We start from the raw sequence: 19,833 nt of genomic DNA, 5'->3' as shown, positions 1-19,833 counted from the left end.
ACTTCATAACATCAGTCTTGTTCATCTGGAACCAAGACTTTGCTCGCTTACTGGTGTGTTTTGGGTCATTGTCTTGTTGAAAGACCCATTTCAAAGGTATTTCCTCTTCAGCATAAGGCAGCATGACCAAGTATTTTGATGTATTGAAATTGATCCATGATCCCTGGTATGCGATAAATAGGCCCAACACCACAGTATGAGAAACATCCCCATAACATGATTTTTGCACCACCATGCTTTACTGTCTTCACAGTGTACTGTGGCTTGAATTCAGTGCATGGGGGTCATTGGACAAACTGCGGCCCCTAGACCCGAAAAGAACAATTTTGCTCTCATCAGTCCACAGAATGTTGCCTCATTTCTCCTTTGGCCAGTCAATGTGTCCTTTGGCAAATTTCAACCTATTCAGTACATGTCTTTTTTTCAGCAATGGGACTTTGCGGGGGCTTCTAGCTGATAGCTTTGCTTCCCATAGCCTTCTTCTGATCGTAATAGTACTCAGGTAACTTTAAGTCTTCTTAGATTTTCCTGGAGCTGATCATTGGTTGAGCCTTTGCCATTTTGGCTATTCTTCGATCCATTCGAATGGTAGTTGACCGTTTTTTCCCACGTTGTTCAGGCTTTGGATGCCATTTCAAGGCATTTGAAATCATTTTGGCCGAGCAGCCTATAGTTTTCTGCACTTCTTTATATGTTTTCTACAGAGCCCCGTTGACAACACTAAACTCAAGATCTCGACTTTGAAACTTGAGATCTCCAGTTTCAAAGTCGAGATCTCGAGTTTCAAAGTCGAGATCTCGAGTTTCAAAGTCGGCGGCAGCGTCTCTTTCCCCGGGCAGGAACACAGCTTCGCCTCGCTGCTGCGCCGGTCCCCCGGTCATGTTTCATTGTTCACAGTCCAAATCCCGCCAGACTCCTTTAAGAAGCCTGTGATTTAAACTTCAGCAGGCTGTGACATTCCGATCCGCTCAATCCTGGTGCTGGTTCTCCCGGGCTTCCCTTCCCTCCAGCGGGCCAAGCAGTATGGCCTGGGCCTCCAGCTGCTTGGTGTCGGTTTTGGCTCCCAGGAAGCAGGCAATGAGCTCCAGATCCTGCAGCCGCAGACGGACTCTGCTGCCCCGCAATAGCTCCTCTCCGTCCGCCGGCCACCGGCAATGGAACTTTCCGCCGAAATCGACGTACAGGTCGTCCTGGACTACGTGGAAGATCCTCCCGATCACCACTGTGTCTTTGGCCGGCCCCATCTGGATCAGCGGGGACCGGCGCAGCAGTGAGGTAAAGCTATGTTCCTGCCCGGGGGAAGAGACGCTGCCGCCGGCCACAGAACTCTCCGCCTCCTGCTGCCACTGGAGATCAGATTGCAGGTCGAAGGCGGCATATATATCATAAAACACATTCTCACCTGTGAAATATTATCCCTTGCTGTTTTTCTTTCGTTCGAACATCCATAAGCAGCACAAAAGTCCAGCATATCCATATTGATTATTTTTTATTTCATTTTTTTCTTCTTCTTCCTTTTTTTTTTTTTTTTTTTTTTTATCCTCCATGTCACAAACTCGAGATCTCGAGTTTAGTGTTTGCCCCCAGTACATGCTAGTTTTTTTTGTTTGTTTTTTTCCTCCATGTGACCTCCGGGGCTCCGTAGTTTTCCCCTCTCCAATCAACTTTTTAATCAAAGTCCGCTGTTCCTCAGAGCAATGTCTGGAAAGACCCATTTTGCTGAGTATTTCAGTGTGAAATGCACTATAACCAGCATGCACAACATTTGCTTCCTTCCTTCCTACCTTTAAATATGGGCCATAATTGACACCTGTTTCTTCACAGAATCAATCACCTCACTAATTGAACACAACACTGCTATTATTTTGAACATGCCCCTTTCAATTACAGATTCAATTACACAGAATGAGCAGCATGCATGTCATGACTGTTGGGTCTGTTGGTTTTCTATGACTCTACAACACTTACTAGTAAATTATTTGCCATGTAGAAATATCACTTCTACCAAAAAAAATGAGGTTATGAGGTTGGTGATGTTGGACTGCTATTATTTAGAACACAACTGTACATCAGAATATAAAAACATGATTCAAAACTGTTAATACATTTGAATGCATGTATTTTGCTTGTAATAGAGTATTTTTATAATATGGTATTGCTATTTTTACTTACTCTTTACTTTACTTCCTCCACCACTGCCAACATGAATTAATAATACTCTGTTTCTTAGTGGTTGATAGTAATGATCATTGCATGGCATGTTGACTGAACTGTTTCACTTCCTGTGTCCTTTAGGTCGTATCTTTGCCAACACACCAGACTCTGCGTGTGTGCTGGGCATGAGGAAGAGGGCGCTCACCTTCCAGCCTCTTTCTGAGCTGAAGGGAGACACAGATTTTGAGTAAGATGCATGTTTTACATATAACTTACGGTATTACTAGTAACATGTTTAATGGTGAATATATGGTGAATAATATCCCCCCTCTGTCGACTGCAGGCACCGCATCCCTAAGACACAGTGGTGGCTGAAGATCAGGCCCATTATGAAGATCCTGGCCAAATACGACATCAAACTAGACACATCCGAACACGCTGACATGGAGCATGTGATCAAGAAGAGTAGTTCTCTCGGGAAATAGACTTAGTCTCTTTCTGTTCCATTACAAAGTATTTTTCTTTTCCCACTAGCTGTCCACATGCCTTAGTAAAAGAGTTGCTGTCTCATGCTTTCTCATCATTGAAGTCCAGGTAATAGGCTCAATCTGCAGTGATGTTCTGTAGCTCTCCTAACTCTCAAAACCTTCAGTGAATGACATATCAAGAAACTGATTAAAGATATATTTACAAAAAACTTAGTTGTTTTTATGTTAAATGGAGCAGAATGTGAATTGTCCTGAGAAATTGACAATTAAAATAAGAATTGTATTAATTTGCATACAATATCCTAGTACATGTGCAATAAAAACGCTGATAGACTACTCACAAGGAAAGGCTTTCAACATGCTGTGATGTTTCGGACATACAAACAAATGTGTGTGCAAAACAGTTCAAGTTCAAGATCCTCTCCAAAGATGTTTTAAGATGTTTAGAAACGCATGTCTGGTATGGTTTTTCCACAAAAAAAGTTCAAATACCTCATTTAAAAAAGATCTCTAAATTGCCTGCATGTTAAGAAATGTTTTAGTAGCAGTTTCAGATTAATTTCTCTTAGTTGATGGTGTGTATAGTTAAGAGCCTGTAAAATCTGTCACCCAATTACATAAGTCTGGAAGTGGATATCTGGAAGTACTGAGCCCCGGAGGTGACATGGAGGGGAAAAAAAAAAAAAGAATAGGCTACTGGGGGCAAACACTAAACTCGAGATCTCGACTTTCAAACTCGAGATCTCAAGTTTGTGACATGGAGGGAAAAAAAACTAAGAAAAAAAAAAAACATGTACTGGGGGCAAACACTAAACTCGAGATCTCGACTTTTAAAGTGATCCAGATGTCAGCGGGAGGCGGAGAGTTCCGTGGCCGGGACCTGCATAATCGATAGTACTACTCATACAACTACGACTAATAATAATAATTTAATCATTGTTATTATGATTTCTATTAACAATAGTGATCAATAACATTGGATAGACAAACGATTATGGCTTCTCACATTAGGCGATTCTGCTAACACAGTGAGAAACGTGAAAAGTTGTATTAAAAATAAATACAAACACTCCACAGGTCACTCAACTGGTCCAAACAACAGAACAGATCACAGAGGAGGTGGTCAGGACCAGTAATTTTAGTGCCCTTTTAAGTCCAGGCAAAGTAACTCATTTTGGAGCCAAAAATAGAACTAATTGTAAAAGAATTTTTTTTCAGCATAGATCATTTCTATAAGGTGTTCAGAACAACATACTAAAAGTCCTAAGAAATCCTAGTTGAGGAAATATGTTTAATTCTCATCAATCCAAGATGTGTGCCAGTAAGGCCAGACAACAATACACCCCAATGGGGCTATTTTTTTCCTTTACTCCTATCAGAATAAAACTTCATACAATGAAAGTATCCATGAAAAGTAAAAAAAAATTGTATTACAAGTTTCTTTGAAAATGAATTTGAATATGCAAATGAGCTATACACTAATCGAATATGGGCTACCCAAAATATACCTGCATAGGCTTAATTTTTTCCTTTACTCCTATCACAGTCAAACCTCACACAGTGAAAGTATACATGAAAAGTAACATTTTTGTTTTACAACTGTCTTGGAAAAATCAATTTTAAATATGCAAATGAGCTCAACACTAGGCCTAATTGACTTATGGCCAAGAAGCCATAAAGTCACAAGTAGAAAACAGGGGCCAAATAACTCACACATTCATGTCCATTCAGTAGGTTAACTTATGCATAAACACGATAAATTTGAAGTCACTTGCCACACTTACCTGGGTCACTTGCCACAAAAAGACTTATATTGATCAATTAAGAATTGATTGCACAATCTTGTCTCCAGTTGCTTTCTAAATTCTTTTTTTTTTTATTTGCAAACAACCCTTACCTAATGACATTCCCCCACAGATAACATCAGAAGAAAGTCAGAATAGCCCTAGTCATTAGTAACGTGGTGAGATTACATTTTGCTACCTTGTCGTGGTGGGGAGGCTTGTGTGCCTCCGTGACCCTGAAGACTATACTGGCGGGGGAGGTACTACCAAGCCAGGCAGTTTTCAGGTTAGAGGCCAGTCTAAAAGCAGCATTGCCATCACCCATTGGCAGTAGGATGATTGGATGAAGATTGGGCTGATGTATTTCTCATACATATGAATGGTGTTTCTACCTATGCAAATTAGGACATATTCAATAAGTGTGGAGCTCATGTGCATATTCAAATTAATTTCAAAAGAAACTTGTAATACAAAAAAAGTTACTTTTCATGTATACTTTTACTATGTAAAGTTTTATTGTGGTAGGAATAAAGGAAAAAATTAAGCCTATTTGGGTGTATTTTGGGCATATTCGATTAGTGTATAGTTCATTTGCATATTAAAATTCATTTTCAAAGAAACTTGTAATACAAACATTTTTACGTTTCATGGGTACTTTCATTGTGTACAGTTTTATTCTGATAGGAGTAAAGGAAAAAATAGCCCCATTGGGGTGTATTGTTGTCTGGCCTTACTGGCACACATCTCGGATTGATGGGAATTTAACATATTTCCTCAACTAGGATTTCTTAGGACTTTTAGTATGTTGTTCTGGACACCTCATAGAAATGATCTAAGCTGCAAAAAATTATTTTACAATTAGTCTGTCGTAAAACGCTACTTTGCCTGGACTATTTGTGCCAGTAAGAAGCTGGTCATGACCGCTGTGCCACTGGTCGCGACCAGTGTCTTTAGCGCCCCTAGTGGTTGTGACCACTGGTCTGTGCCAGAGACCAGCTGGTCCTGACCACCCCGATCTTCATAATCAATAATAATAACAATAATAATCATAATATATCTGATATAGTGTATTTTATAGACAAAAGATTATGATCTCTGACATTTATCCAGCTAACAGTGCTGCCAAAACGACAGGAAAGGGGAGAAAATACTAAAGCCGCTTCACAGACCACAGGGACCACAGGGCAGACCAGTGAGGAGCTGGTCGCAACCAGAGTGTCTTCCCCCAGTAGCCTACATGTTTTTTTTATTCACCTCCGGGGCTCCGTATAAGTGTTAAGTCAAAGGCAACAGATTCACAGCAAGTCCAGGTACACATACATAAACAGTACGCCCTGTGGTTACACCGAAATATATATATCCCCAGTCACTGAATCATAATGTTCACCATTTAAGCAGTGGAGCCATTTTTATCTATTACGCCAATAATACAATACAATGTGTTTGTTTGTCCATGTAATACTTTGTGACCTATCTTTGAACTACTTTTTTAGTTTAATTAAAGTGTTTTCAGTGGCTTATCACCAGTTCCTGATTACATCTTAAGTGGGACAAAAAAGTGATTACATCAAGGCTCTCTTTTTTCTTTTGATGCTTCACAAGAGACCATAACGATTCATTGGACCTGCTGGTAATTGCTGAACAGCCTTTATGAGCATGACCACGATAGCAGTGTATTGACTGATGATACCTGCTGTCCTATTAAAGGATACATATGATATACATATAATATGCATTATAGACATGTATACACAGATAGCCTAAATGCATTACGCAGGAGTAGCTTATCTAAATTATCAAAAATTGACTTAGGATGTTAAGGCCTACAAGGGAAAAGTCCATGTTTGAAGTTGTATATTTTAATCATTTTTGTTTCTTAAACGTATACTATATAAAAGGGGTTTAAAATCATTAAATTAAACAAAGATTTACTTTTGTGATCTTCTCTCAGGCTCGCTTGAATTTCTTTCTTTTTTTTCTTTCAACTTTATAATAAAAGTAAAAGAAATTCACCTTTTGTCATTTTAAATACAACAACAAAACCATACGGCTTTATACGTGTACTCTTGACTACGGTACATAAATATTGGGACTTCATTACAGTCAAAGAGGTTACCTCTTTGGCTATGTACTGTAGAAAACTACAGTGTTAATCCGGAAAAGGAAATGGTTTCTGCAAAGGTCACCGAGAACTCGCGGTGGCAGCTGGGACGTCGGGCGGACTGTGTGCCTTCGCTGAGGAAGGGTGCGTGTCCCCAGTGTTCGCTCCGGTCGCCCGGTTAGGAATACGCCTCACGAACCCGGTGTGTGGTGTAATATTTGATGAAACGCCAGCAGGGACTGTGGTCTAAGAAGAGTCATGGTTTGGCATCGCTTATACCATTAGTCTCTTAGCGTGCAAGTTTGCTTCATTGAGCTAGTGGTGTTAGCCCGCTTCGTTGATTCATAGCACGCTAGGTCGCTAGCTTTAGTCCTGTAGCATACCTGCTAGCCGGCTAGCTAGCTAGTAAGCTAGTTTTAGTGTACTGCTGGTCAATCCAGTGGAACAGGAGAGAACCAGACTGACTGCTGAACCCATCCGCTATTTCTGAAAGAGGAGGTGGGGCAGGCGGGGGCCGGGAGAACGCGACGGAGTGGAAGTGAGTCAGGAGCGGCTGATGAGTTCAGATCAGAGCGGAGAGCCGCCGCTGCTGCAGGAGGAGGCTGATCCCGGACCGAAGACCGGTGGGAAGGACGAGGCTCCGCTGGGGAGCGAGGGAGGGTCAGGCGGCATGGTGAGTGAGGCCTTCTTTAGCTAACGAGCTAGCTAGCTAGCTGTCTAAGCCACTGCTACTCATTGGAGACTTGCTAGCAGCTCAGCACAGTACGCCCCCTCTGCGTTATGAACGATATTCACTAAGCAACAGCTAAAATTAAAGCAAGCAAGGCATGTTTTAAGCTAACGTTACTAAATTTCAGCTTGGTTTTGACTTTGTGACTTTTTACGTAATCGCATACGTTAGTGTTTAATCGCAAGGTGATATTGATTATCAAGCGAAGACAGTCTCAGGCACAGCACATACGGCAGCACGACTAACGTTAACTACTAACTTGCAGCCAGTAACGTTAGGTAGCTAATTTACACACAGTTAACGTTAGCCTTATCTCCACGACAGATAGCTAAGGCTAGCTTAGCCACCGTAACAAGCAATCTCATTAAGTAGTTTGCTGAGTAATCATTAGCCTATAAGTTAAGTTATAACACAGCTATAGAATGATGCCAGTGGTATTGGGAGCGGAGAAGTACTGATTGAGTTGTTTTCGATGTGGAGGTGATCGATGTTTAGATTGTTGGCCGAAGGGTAGCTAAACGTTCAAATCACTAACGTTATCTGTTAGCTAATCGTGCTGCTAACTAACGTTAACTGAGCTAGCGCAGTGGCATGCGTTACAAATACCTGGCCTGCGCAGCGCAGTCAGCTGACATCACTTGGCTTGCCACGGCCTGTAACACAGAAGCATGTATTGTAACAATGTGTCAAGTTGCACATAAAATGATTGTGCTCTTTTGAATGACACTGAGGCCTACATCGATTCTCGTCTAATTGGTGGAGAGAAGTGTCTTGAGGCATAGTGGAACTGGCAGCTGTACTTGTCAGGCCGAGTGCTTTTGCTAGAAGTCGGTGGATCTATTAGTAGGTTGCAAGTGACAATGTCAAAAGAAGAAGCTGGTAAATTTGACAGTCACTGGTGTTTCAAAGCTAGTGTAGGCACAGTCCACAGTTGATTCACATAAGTATCTGTATGCCTTCATATGTACAGTATGTGATCTATTCTTGGCCACAGATCTTTGCTGGGTCAGGATTTCTCCTGCCAGTCCACAGCCCTTTCTGTTATGGAGAGTCAGATCTAATCATTTAATAATGTGCCTCACAATATAAATATGTTTAAAGTTACGCAAAGTACTGTTTTTAAGTTTGTTGTTTTATCACCTTTATTACAACACAGACTTTGGTTACTCAAAGCTTCTTTAATCATTCTCCTCCTTGAGGTTAACGGAGCAATAGCCTCTTTAGTCGACATGGGATCATGGGGCCCTCTGTGGCACATTTCTTTGCTCTTCTCTGGTTTCCTGTTAGATGTGTGGTATGCAGGTGTTCCTGCCATCCTACGATTGTGCCAGGTGATTTCAGTTAGGGGGCCCCCCAATATAAAGTTAAAGTAATTTGTGAACTCAGCAGGTGTAGTGAAGACCTGTAACCTGCATGCTCTGTCCTCCAGCACAATTTAATTCCTTGTTAAATCTGCAGTTTTCTTTTAAATTGGTGTGTGTCTACACACACACACACACACACACACACACACACACACACACACAGTACAGATGTAAGGTTTAGCCAAACAACAAAAGGTACATTTAATTTCAGTTAACAGCTTAGTCAAATGTTTTAATTATATACTTTTTGTCATGTATTTTTTGGGGTGTTTTTTAAGTTTTTTGTTTGCCTGTTGAAGCGTAAAGGTGGCATTAGGAAACTAGAGTTTTGTTTGTTACATTGAAGTCCATTGCCATAATTACATCAAGTTATCATGTTCCCCTCAGATTTCCACCTTGATGGTCATAGATTTCCTAAGGCCATTGGATCTTACGCTAAATAGCTATTAGGTTTATGTAATGCATTGGAGATGCCTGGTGCTTACTGCTTGGTGCTTAATATTGGATATAAAAAGTAAGCCAATGTGTTTGTATTGATTAAAAAACTGCAGTGTTCAGTTCACAAATGTGTTTAAACAGCTCAGATTTTGACAGTTGTCTGGGGACAAGTAAGATGCCAAGCAGAGATGAGATGGCAAATCTAAGGTGAATCAGTGAGAATAATAAATACATTATACTCATCGCAGTGTAGGTCTCAGTTGCAGATGAACCACATCCGTCACATTCAAATTGTTCAAATATAGGTAAAACCGTCAAATTGCAACAGTCTGTTTTAGATCATTGACAACATTACATGCAATCTGTCTACATTGTGTTTTTGTGGCTGTGTAAAACATTAGATTACGCTAAAATACCAACACCACTCTGCTTTTTATGTTGATATTGAACTTGCCTGATCCTGCTGTTTCTGCTTTGAAGGTCACCTCTAAGGGCGCCGGTCTGAACCCAAATGCCAAGGTGTGGCAGGAGATGCCTGTGGCCCCCAGCGAGGCTGTTGCCAACAGCCCTCATTGGCCCCCCTCAGACATCAGTGAGGGTGAGATATACTCCCTTCAGCCCAATTAAATATTTTGCCTTAAGTTCTTATTATTTAGTTTTTTTTACCCTTTTGTTGACAACATCTGTATACATCTAAAATGTATAAAGTACACACACAGTACTAAGACAAACATTGGGAGCTGTATAGGACTTGTATAGACAAGGTGAAGCAGCCCTGAAAAAAAGAATATTTCTCTTTATCTGGTTCTAAATTAATTTATTTACCTTGTTCACAGGTTATTCTGAGCCTCCGTCTGTTGGGTGCAAGCAGTACACTGTGGGATTCCCGGCCGTGGATGACAGCAGCTCCACAGCAACAGCTGAGATAGCAGTAAATGGAATGGACCCTCCAGAGTTGGGCTTTTCCCCTGCTGAGTCCACCACAGGGACCTCAGGTCAGTCACATCACATCACATGCAGTCGTCTCCACGCACCAAATTGTGACAGCAACCTAATGATTATTCTCTTTCATTACATTTATTCCTTTTTAGTTTGGATGGGATATAAAACTGTATCCACGGCTTTAATACAATACTGTTCTGCAAGCATTGCCTCACAAATATGCGTTCCACTGCAGCACACTGCCCTTTACGAGTCTGTAGGTTTTCATACCAACTGATCACCTCAGCAAGTGATTTCACTGAGTGCTAACCCGCGGGTAGAGTCTTTGGTTGAAATGAATGAAAACCTGCAGAATGAGGTGAAACTTGGAACACACAGATACTGTTTTGACCACACACAACCTATACAGTTATTTGTATTTCATTTACCATGTTCACATGTAAATCCTGTGTTGTGACCTGGGGATAATGAACACGCGTTCAACCATTTGACCTGTTCAGACTGGTTGTCACTGCTCATATAACAACCCTTTGCTTAAAGGGCTTCAGCAATTTTAGTTAATAGTATGGGTCTAATCCCAAACACTGGATCACACACTACCCACAATGCAACACAACAGCATCTTTTATTTTAGTCCTTCCCTGTCTGTTAAAGTTTATGAGCCCAAGCTGTTTTAGGGTTATTTTCTCAGAGTTTGGAGTCACATAACTACAGACCCAAAATACACCATATACCTGTTTTCACAGGCTCAGCAGTACTCATTATTAAATAGTACTCACGTGGCTTGGATATTACTACTTGCTAAAAGGTAATAAAGCAACCTACACTCTTGAGATTGAGTGAAACATAATTTTTGTTTGATGTCACTGCCAATGTTATAACGCATCGGTTTGAAGTGTCAAATCCTGTTTTGGGGGACATGCCTGTCAATAATGAACCACAGTTGAGTCAACACCTGTGACAGTGTCAACAAAAACGCGTCATAAAAGTAGACTTTCAGGACAGTTGTATTGGATTACCGCTGACATTTGATTTTTGATTCTCAGTGGATTCCAAAACTGAAGAACCATCTCAGATCCCCTCTGAGAATCTACGAGAGTCTCTGAAGAAGGAGCTGGAGTTTTATTTCTCCAGGTCAGAGACAAGCACTCAAATTACCTTCTTTTTTTTTTTATATACTGTAGAATTTGAAAACTGGACTTATTTCCCAAGTCAATAGAAGGCTAATCTACATGGATTTGTTGTTTTGTAATTCAGAGAAAACCTCTCAAAGGATTTGTACCTGATGTCCCAGATGGACAGTGACCAGTTTGTTCCTATATGGACTATAGCCAGCATGGAGGGCATCAAGATCCTCACCACTGACATGGACCTCATCCTGGATGTGTTGAGATGTAAGTGGGTTATTTAAGATGGTGTCTGCTAAAACCATGTGCATCTGTGGTTTGTCTAGATTTAAACACATTGAATTCCCCTCAGCTTCTCCTATGGTACAAGTGGATGAGAAAGGGGAGAAAGTGCGTCCTAATCACAAGCGATGCATTATCATCCTAAGGGAGGTCCCCGAAACAACACCCGTTGAGGTAAAGTTAACTTGTGAATACACTGCCTGTCTTTGGAAGCATCACACCGTATGGAGGATGTAGATGTTTACCTGAAGTGTGAGACCATTCTTTGTATGTAATTCACAGGAAGTGGAGTCACTGTTCAAAAATGACAACTGTCCAAAGGTGATAAGTGTTGAGTTCGCACACAACAACAACTGGTACATCACATTCCAATCAGACACAGACGCTCAACAGGTAAAGAGTCAAATAGCACTTTTCTCTACACGGTCTGAAGTATTCTGTTGACCTGCTGCACCGTGAATTGCCTCATGATTCTCCCTTATGCTCCCACAGGCATACAAGTATTTAAGAGAGGAGGTAAAAACATTTCAGGGAAAACCCATTATGGTGAGTTAAATTAAAACACCTTTGTCATTTCGGAGAGGCCCTTTTGTGAAGTTGTTTTTAGTTATTTCAGTCTTTGCTCTTTTCCTCGGTTTCCACGCTGACAGGCCAGGATAAAGGCCATCAACACATTCTTTGCAAAGAATGGCTACCGTAGCATGGACAGCAGCCTGTACGCTCAGCAGTCCCAGAGCCAGTCCCAGTACAGCTCTCCGCTCTACATGCAGCACGTCTACCCTCAGCAGCAGTACCCAGTCTACGGCATCGTACCTCCCACCTGGACGCCTTCGCCCACACCCTATTTTGAAACTCCTCTGGTGAGACATAATCCACTCACAATGCTCTGAGACAATCACACTAACACACACCTACTCTGAAATTTCACCCTTCATGCACCTCAGTTGAAAACATTCGCTTCCTGTGTTCATTTTGTGTCATCAGCATTACATGTGTAACATGTTATGCAAATAATTAACCTTGAATGCCGCAAGTCCTTTATTGCCCCAATAACCGGCACAACTGATTTGTTTGGTCATTGCCATCTTGTTTACTGTGAATTCAAATGAGTCCTTTCCTTTTTTACAATTTGAATTGTCAGCAGACATAAACACACAATAATTTGCATAACAACAAGTTAATAAAAATAATCTGTAAATAGTTTTACACTTACAGGGAAATTATCTTTAGGTCCTTGTGGCAGCAACTGAATAAATAACTTGACTATGTATGTATATATGTATAAATATACTCTATGGAATAGGATTTGTAAATGCTGTCTTTTTTTTCCTTGTGCAGGCACCGTTTCCCAACAGTAGCTTTGTGAATGGATTTGGCTCTGCCGGACACTACAAAACTGGCTCCAGTTCTCTTAATATCACTCGTCCTTTCAACAGAAACCGGTAACGCCTTATTTTTTCCAGATGTTTGGGTTTCTTTTTGTAGTTTTGACTTAAATCTAAGTCTGTTTTCTTTACATACACATTCCAATTGGAATATTTTACGACTTGATTGCACAATGTTAAAATTTCAGATCATCTTCAGTTAAAATTTGTCTGAAGATATTGTGACCACGACAGGGAATTGTTTTTCATTCCCTGTCTTCTTACTGTCCCCACAGTGTCCCCCTCTATTCAAGAAAGAATGTAATAAATGCCTTCAGGTACCACTGTTATACAGTACAATAAGCTTCATTGCTACCCTCATCGCTTACCATACTGCAACAGCCAAATGACTAAATCCACATTGAAGCCAATGCCTTCTGCCAGTCGGACCTTTATGGCCATGATCCTCTTCATTAGTGTGTAAATGTTTGTTGCCAGGTAATGGCCGTCCTGGATTTGTCAGGTCATTTGATAAATGTAGGCTTGTCTACTAAATGGCAGCAGCTGCTATCTGATGCTGAGCAACTGGCTTTTTCCAGTTATGGCCACCTTGGCTCCAAAATGTCCTCTTTGCATTGACATTACATGTAACCGTTCCTCTCCATCACAACTAACCACCCATTTTATTTGTTCATTGTTTTTTCTTAGTTTTACAGCTGCTTTCCGCATCAGTGATTGTATTACCACATGCCATGCTATAACAAAGAAATGCTGACAGTTAGGAGTTAAGTCTAGGTCAGGCTGCTGTAAGCTTTAATGTACACTTCCAAATCTTTCGCAAAGAGATGACAACTTTGCAAGTTTGTTTAGAGAAAAAGCAGCTTCGCAAAGCAATGTCTCACTGGACTCTTCTCAAGCCGGACCTGATGATGAGATCAAGATGCGCATAGAGGGAAACCAGAGAGTGGAGTAACTAGCTTTGGTTCTCTCTTTCTCCTCCTCTTCTTCAGCTTTTATTTTCTTTTTTTCTCTCTATCCTTCCCTTCCAAAGTTACGAGCTTCACTCCTGTCCCGATGAGCGTTCAGATTATGAGATCTGAGGGTCAAAGACTCACGAGAAGATCAGTCCGTTCTGAATCACTCTGACACAATATCTGTCTCAAAGTGTTATTTGTGGTGCATAAAGATATTAGTAGCTCGTCTAGGTCTTACATGGGTGTTGTCAGCTCTTCTCAATGAGTTTATGATTGGTTGCAGATTTCCAAATGTCGGTATGTTGCCATCAAAGTCTCCACAGCTTCAACCAATCATGAGCACAAATGTAATCCCCCCCACCCCCCCCAACCCCCTTGCATGTTTACACCGTTACCCTAAGGACACAGCATGCTGTCTTATTCCTCCAGCAAACTGTGGACACCAGTGTTTCCGTTGAACTTATTTAGCGGCTTCAGCTCCATTATCTGAAAATTGTTGATCAACCCACAAAAAAAATACAGTGCTGTTTTCTATATGTGATGGCAATACGTTGTCCAAACACAAGCTCCACTTATAGAAGCATAGAGTGGTTTAACAGGTCATAGCCCATTTAAATTTGATTTGCATAACTGTAATAGCTGCTTAACATTTTCCAAAGCACCCACACATTTATGTATTACTGAACAACATTGGTAAAGTTACCTAAAGGACAATGTCCTGATGTCCTTTTGTGTATTGTTTTCGCTTCGTTCTGAGTTTTCAACACTCAAACTGGAAAGGAAACACTGGTTACCATTATGCCTTAAAACTATTTTCAACTTAATGTTGACCATGCTCATCTTCATCTTTTCCCCTTTGCGACAGAAACCATGTGAAGCCCCAGGTGAGGACAAGTGAGGTGACCTCAGCATCTATAACTCCTGTCCCCTTGGAGAGTCTGACTGGATTGCGCAGCCCGCAGCCCCCCGCTCCCGTTGTCACCGCCGCCACCACAAATCCAGTCCAGACAGCCTCTGACCTGGGCTCGGCGTTCTCACATCTCTCCTCCTCTCCCTCGTCTTTGGACCCCAGTGATGACGGCGGCATGGCTGGACGTGGAAGGTAAACCTATTTTAACGGACTGTAATGGCTGCTGTTGTTTAGCTGCGACTTGATCAGTTACGCTTGACCGAGTTGCTGTTAACGGATCGTTTCTTTGCATTTTAGACGGAGCACAACCTATAGAGGAACACGGAGGAGGCGAGAAGACGAACGGATTGCGGTAAATAGCTTTTTATGTCGTCTTTCAACTTGTATGTTTTATTTAAAGCATGAACCATCTCGTGATCTTTCTGTTTGTTGGCTCCGTTTCAATTTCCTTTCTCAGAGGCCTGTACCGCTAGCAGAGATCAAGGTTTCTCCACCCAAATTTGACTTGGCTGCTACCAATTTCCCACCTCTTCCTGGCTGCGTGGTCAGTACACAGGGAGAGCCAGTGCTAGAAAACCGAATGTCTGATGTTGTACGCGGTTTGTACAGGGACAAGGTAAGAAGACATTAAGACTGCAACAGTTTGTAAATCTCTTGGATAAACTGCACTGAGAGTATTGTAATGGTATGTAAGTGTAATGTGCATACCTCCTTGCTTTTTATAGACCGAACAAGCCAATAAAGAAGCCACTGTGAGTCCAGGTTCAGGCCAACCCCCAGTCACAGAGGAGGCTGTGGCTGTCTCCAGTCCTGCCCTTGCAACAGTGAAATCTGCTACACAACCACTTGGACCCTCAGCCCCTGGGTACGACTGTCTCAGTAATGACAATTTAATTCAGGATATTTGGTGCATGAATTAATCATTAAATGGTAACCTGAATGTCTGAAACTCTTGTTCTGACAGGATCACTCGTCAGGAGAAGAGGGTTGAACGGGCAGAGCCTCCAGCTCCAAAAGTGGCTCCACGCACACCTGTTACTACCGTAAACCCCTCCCCCACCACACAACCCGTGCCTAGCTCCAGGCCTCAGCCCTCTGCTGCTGCTGCTGCCTCCACGCCCGCAACTCCCAGCACGCCGGCCCCTGCTACAGCCACTATTCCCACCCCTGTACAGGTGAGAATATTATTTGTTGTAATGACAGCCTGTACTCGAGCATAGTTGTCTTCCTGATGATGAGATCTTTTGCGCATAGAGGGAAGTTAGGTAGTGGACTCACTGACTATGGTTCTCTCTCTCCTCTCTACCTGTCACTCTCCTTCAGTGTCTTTTATCTCTCTCTCTCTCTCTCTCTCTCTCTCTCTCTCTCTCTCTCTCTCTCTCTCTCTCTGCACTTTACCACCAAAAGTCCAGGATGTTCACTCCTACCCCAATGAGCGTTAAGATTATGAGATCTGAGGGTTTGACGAGAGAAATCATGAAATTGTATGTATACATGGGAGTCTGTGTTACATCCTTTTTAAAATTGTGCTTTCCCCTGCCTTTGTTCAGGAGCCACGTAAGCTCAGCTACGCTGAGGTGTGCCAACGGCCACCCAAGGACCCTCCGCCTGCAGCCCCCGCCCCAGCTTCCACAGGCACCGCTTCGGGCCAGCCGTTACGTGAGTTGCGCGTGAACAAGGCTGAAGAGCTGGGCTCCAGCAGTGGTCCTGGAGACAAGCAAGAGAAAGGCCACGACAGGGAGGGGGGATGGGAATGCAAGGAGAGCCGACCACCACGTGAACGTGACTCTCAAGGCTACTACCGCAGCAATGGCCCCAGAGGCACCGGGGGCCTCAAGTTTCGGGACCAGAGGCGCCCGCCTCCGGCCCGACGCAGCTCCCCACAGGGAGGCTACAGGCACACTGGCAAAGAGCAGAATATCCCACCAGTATCGCCAAAGTAAAAACTTGATATGAATAGAAAAAAAGATGTATGAATATATACATGGAATATATAATTATATAAAAATGAATAACATAAAAGCAACAACATTATGGTAGCCACCCCCCCCCCCACCCCCCCGGAACTTGTCCAAAGAAAAGCTTTTAAAATGACAATAAGACCGGGACATCCAGGACTAATGGGCAAAATGATACCTGAAGAACTTCGATGAGTGATTTTGAAAAGAAAAGAAAAATCTTGTTTTGGCCTCCAGCATTATGCTTAAACGAATTTAAGTGCGAGTTCTCTGGAGGCCGTCTCATTTATGCTCTGCTAGGTAGAGGTGGGATGCTGGGCCACGTAAAGGCCCTCTACCTTTTTTTTTTTTTTTTTTTTTTTTTTTTTTATTTTAAAGAATAGATGTCTGCAAGAACAATATGCACTAAGAAGAAAAGAACATGCATATATGTCATGTACATATACAAAGATATCACTAACACGCAATGAGACATCAGTTTTTTTTTGTGTGTGCTTAGGTTTGCAAGTATGACTGAAGGGTTGACTGTCTGTGTATGCATTGGTGTATGCATTGATTGTTAAGCAACTTGATTGAAGTGCTACAGTGTGCTGTTGCACTGATGTAATGAAATGGATGATTTTGATTTTTACATCAGAGACTCAGAATCATTGTCCTGAAACTGGACAGTGTGGTCTTCTAATGTATATTAATGAAATGTGTTCTATGGTGGTATTTTGACCCTAGTTTATAATTGGCTTAAATTGTTATCAGTCTGATATCAAACTGTTGATGTACGCCGCAGTCAGATGTGTGGTTTTGTTTGAAGCCGAAATCCACTTTGGGGTTCTCACTGACCTGTTACCCACGGTGAACCTGCTAGCCTGGTCCAAAGTTTTTATGTTAAGTTTTATCTCTATCTGAACCATTTTGGGTCGACCCACTCTGATGGATTCAGAACATTGTCATGTTGATTATCAGTCAGGTTCTCTGTTTACATGTTTGCTTTGGTAGTAGGGTGACATTTTCCAAGAGAAAAAAAAGAATAGTTTAATTTAATAAGATTTGACTGTTCAGTGCGCCTGGTGGTTTAGGTGAGATTTGGCTTTTCTACATCATCACAGGATATCCAGGTTAAGCTTCTATCTGTGAATTGTTCTTAACAATGACATAGTGTCAAAAAATAGACTGAAGAGTGCTGTTAGCTGAGGATGATAGCTACATGATATTTGGCAGCCAAGTCATGGGTATAAAGAAAATTGGAACATTTTCACGTGCTATGTGCCAGCTGCCTACGATTATAGTGTGCTAGGATACAGTTTTGATTTTTATTGACAAGGTCTGCTAAATAATGTAGTCTATGGGAAACTTTTGGCCCAGTTAAACTGGATTTTGAAGAAGCTGTAGAGGCGTAGTTGCCTATGCTATATTGTGATAACCCTTCACTAGAAAATGTGTGTGGGAGAATGTAATTGTTCTAGTACAGAATTTACAGAGGGAGGCTTTTAACAGCAGGTATCCACCACATTGTTTTGTGCTTATAGGGTGAGTTTGCTGGGTTGTTTTTGTTTGTTTCGCTTTGTTGTTTTTTTCTTTCCTTTTTTTAAATGTTTGAAGAACAGATTGACTTAGAATTTGAAGTTTGACTCACTGTATGTATTGCTTTTTAAATTTATTTATTTTAATTCCGATGCACAACGCTTTTCTCCCAATCTTGGTAGGCTGGTTTCCCCAAAGTTGTGTGAAATCGCATTGGCAAAATAAAATCACGCATATGACATTTATATACTGTTGGAGATGTCAGCTGAGCGAAAATACTTGATGCATTGACTTTGGGTTTAGTAATGCAGTAAAACGAGTAACCAATCACTGGGGCCGTTATTTCTTTTTCATTAATGAGTATGAGCAGCTAGTGATTTAGTATAATTAAATACATGCACTAACTTGTTTTTAAAAAGAATCTTACTCATGAGTAAACTAACCCCACTCTCCTCCATATGGTTTGGGTTATTTTCTGTTAATTCGGGTTGGGGTGGCAAAAGGAAATATAGTAATGGATCAATTAAGTGTTTGAGACACAATCCTAGAACTGTATGAAATGTCACCAAAAATAAATTATTTTGATTTGGCTTTCCAGTGTCACATTTCTTTCTGCTATCTTGTGTTTTGTACGTACACTACACACATCAACGGTTGGATGGGTTGCTGCATTTCATACAAATGAATCAGCAGTGAAGTCCTAAGTATTTAAATGCATTGGTTATACAGATCCAATTTTTTTTTTATTCACACCTTCAGACATACAAAACAAATTCCACAATGTGTGACAGGTAATATCAGATGGTGCACAGAACAGAGAAACAAATTGAACGAGAACAAAAACCCTCTCCCACCCCCCCATGGTCTCGAGGAAAACAAAACAAACCAACAGAAACCACACCTTACCTAATCACTCTCCTCTAATTCTTGTGGGGTTAAGTCTGATATTTGTGCTGCTGTGCTTTCAGATCCAGGCCTTCTGAAATTACAGGTGTCTTTAGCCCACTTATTCACCCCCTCTACAGTTTGCTCTCTGCCCTGAACCTGATGAGTCCTGTCGAAGTGTCAGGTTTCGGGTGGGGTTTGAGCCATTTTGTTAAACAAAGCTTAGTGCTGATTTTAATGGTCTCAATTTAAAATGTAATTGACAAATTTCTCTCTTCTCCGACCAAATTGCCATATATCTGCATCCCCGCATGTTATGGGTTGCAAGATGAACAATGCCTACAGTAATCCTGCAGAAAAGTCAAGTCAATCAATCGTTTGGTCTATAATATGTCAAAATTGTGAAAAGTGACCATTACAATTTCCTAAAGCCCAAGGTTGGTGATATCAAACTGCTTGTTCTGTCCAACCAATAGCTCAAAACCATAAGTTATTGAGTTTATTATCACAAGATAGAAAGTAGCAAAGCCTGACACCTGAGAGGTTGGAAATGTTTTGTATTTTTGCTTAAATAGATTATGAAAATAGTTGCCAACCAAGACTGACAAATAGATTAATCAATAGTTTCAGCTCTAAATATCCAAACCCTCTGACTCATGATACATAATATGATTCTAGAATAGTAGCCTAATAGATACAGAGTAGATAATGGTCTGTATCTGAATGTTGGTCAAATAGTGCTAAAACAATTCATTGACAAGTAATCATGTAAGTAATTTATGAAAGAAAAAAACTCTTATTTTCTGTGTTATAT

At 41.3% G+C, this 19,833-nt stretch overlaps 3 protein-coding genes across 6 annotated transcripts in view; 2 read left to right on the top strand and 1 right to left on the bottom strand.

Moving 5' to 3' along the window:
• Window positions 1–2,973, top strand: part of LOC116039533 (ATP-dependent 6-phosphofructokinase, muscle type-like) — a 15,096-nt gene extending 12,123 nt beyond the window's left edge. For both annotated transcript variants that reach the window (XM_031284368.2, XM_031284376.2), the window contains 2 exons: window positions 2,296–2,401; window positions 2,498–2,973. In XM_031284368.2, coding sequence (XP_031140228.1) covers window positions 2,296–2,401; window positions 2,498–2,639 — 248 coding nt within the window. In that variant the 3' untranslated portion in view covers window positions 2,640–2,973. The remainder of the gene's footprint in view (window positions 1–2,295; window positions 2,402–2,497) is intronic.
• Window positions 954–1,406, bottom strand: LOC116038376 (28S ribosomal protein S28, mitochondrial-like; the record flags this gene model as incomplete). Its single annotated transcript, XM_036008039.1, has 1 exon — window positions 954–1,406. A coding segment is annotated over one exon (438 nt), but the record flags the coding sequence as incomplete, so codon positions are not given.
• A 3,649-nt stretch (window positions 2,974–6,622) lies between the features above and the next one.
• Window positions 6,623–18,725, top strand: LOC116039514 (la-related protein 4). Of its 3 annotated transcripts, none has more exons than XM_036008085.1 (17): window positions 6,623–7,200; window positions 9,540–9,651; window positions 9,896–10,054; window positions 11,048–11,135; window positions 11,259–11,395; window positions 11,481–11,584; window positions 11,693–11,803; window positions 11,903–11,956; window positions 12,061–12,270; window positions 12,749–12,852; window positions 13,071–13,112; window positions 14,614–14,850; window positions 14,956–15,010; window positions 15,116–15,274; window positions 15,384–15,523; window positions 15,623–15,833; window positions 16,209–18,725. In XM_036008085.1, the coding sequence occupies exons 1-17, from the start codon at window positions 7,084–7,086 to the stop codon at window positions 16,599–16,601; spliced, it is 2,433 nt and encodes an 810-aa protein (XP_035863978.1). In that variant the 5' UTR covers window positions 6,623–7,083; the 3' UTR covers window positions 16,602–18,725. The 3 variants fall into 3 exon arrangements, with proteins under 3 accessions (XP_035863978.1, XP_031140218.1, XP_031140215.1); XM_031284355.2 differs by having other exon boundaries at window positions 7,084–7,200; window positions 9,540–9,657; XM_031284358.2 differs by lacking the exon at window positions 13,071–13,112 and having other exon boundaries at window positions 6,624–7,200; window positions 9,540–9,657.
• The last annotated feature ends 1,108 nt before the right edge of the window (window positions 18,726–19,833 follow it).

The sequence above is a fragment of the Sander lucioperca genome, chromosome 12 (genome assembly GCF_008315115.2).
Source record: "Sander lucioperca isolate FBNREF2018 chromosome 12, SLUC_FBN_1.2, whole genome shotgun sequence".
Classification (NCBI taxonomy): Eukaryota; Metazoa; Chordata; class Actinopteri; order Perciformes; family Percidae; genus Sander; species Sander lucioperca.
The sequence above is the reverse complement of the archived record's forward strand: the minus strand, read 5'-3'. Positions and strand labels throughout refer to the sequence as shown.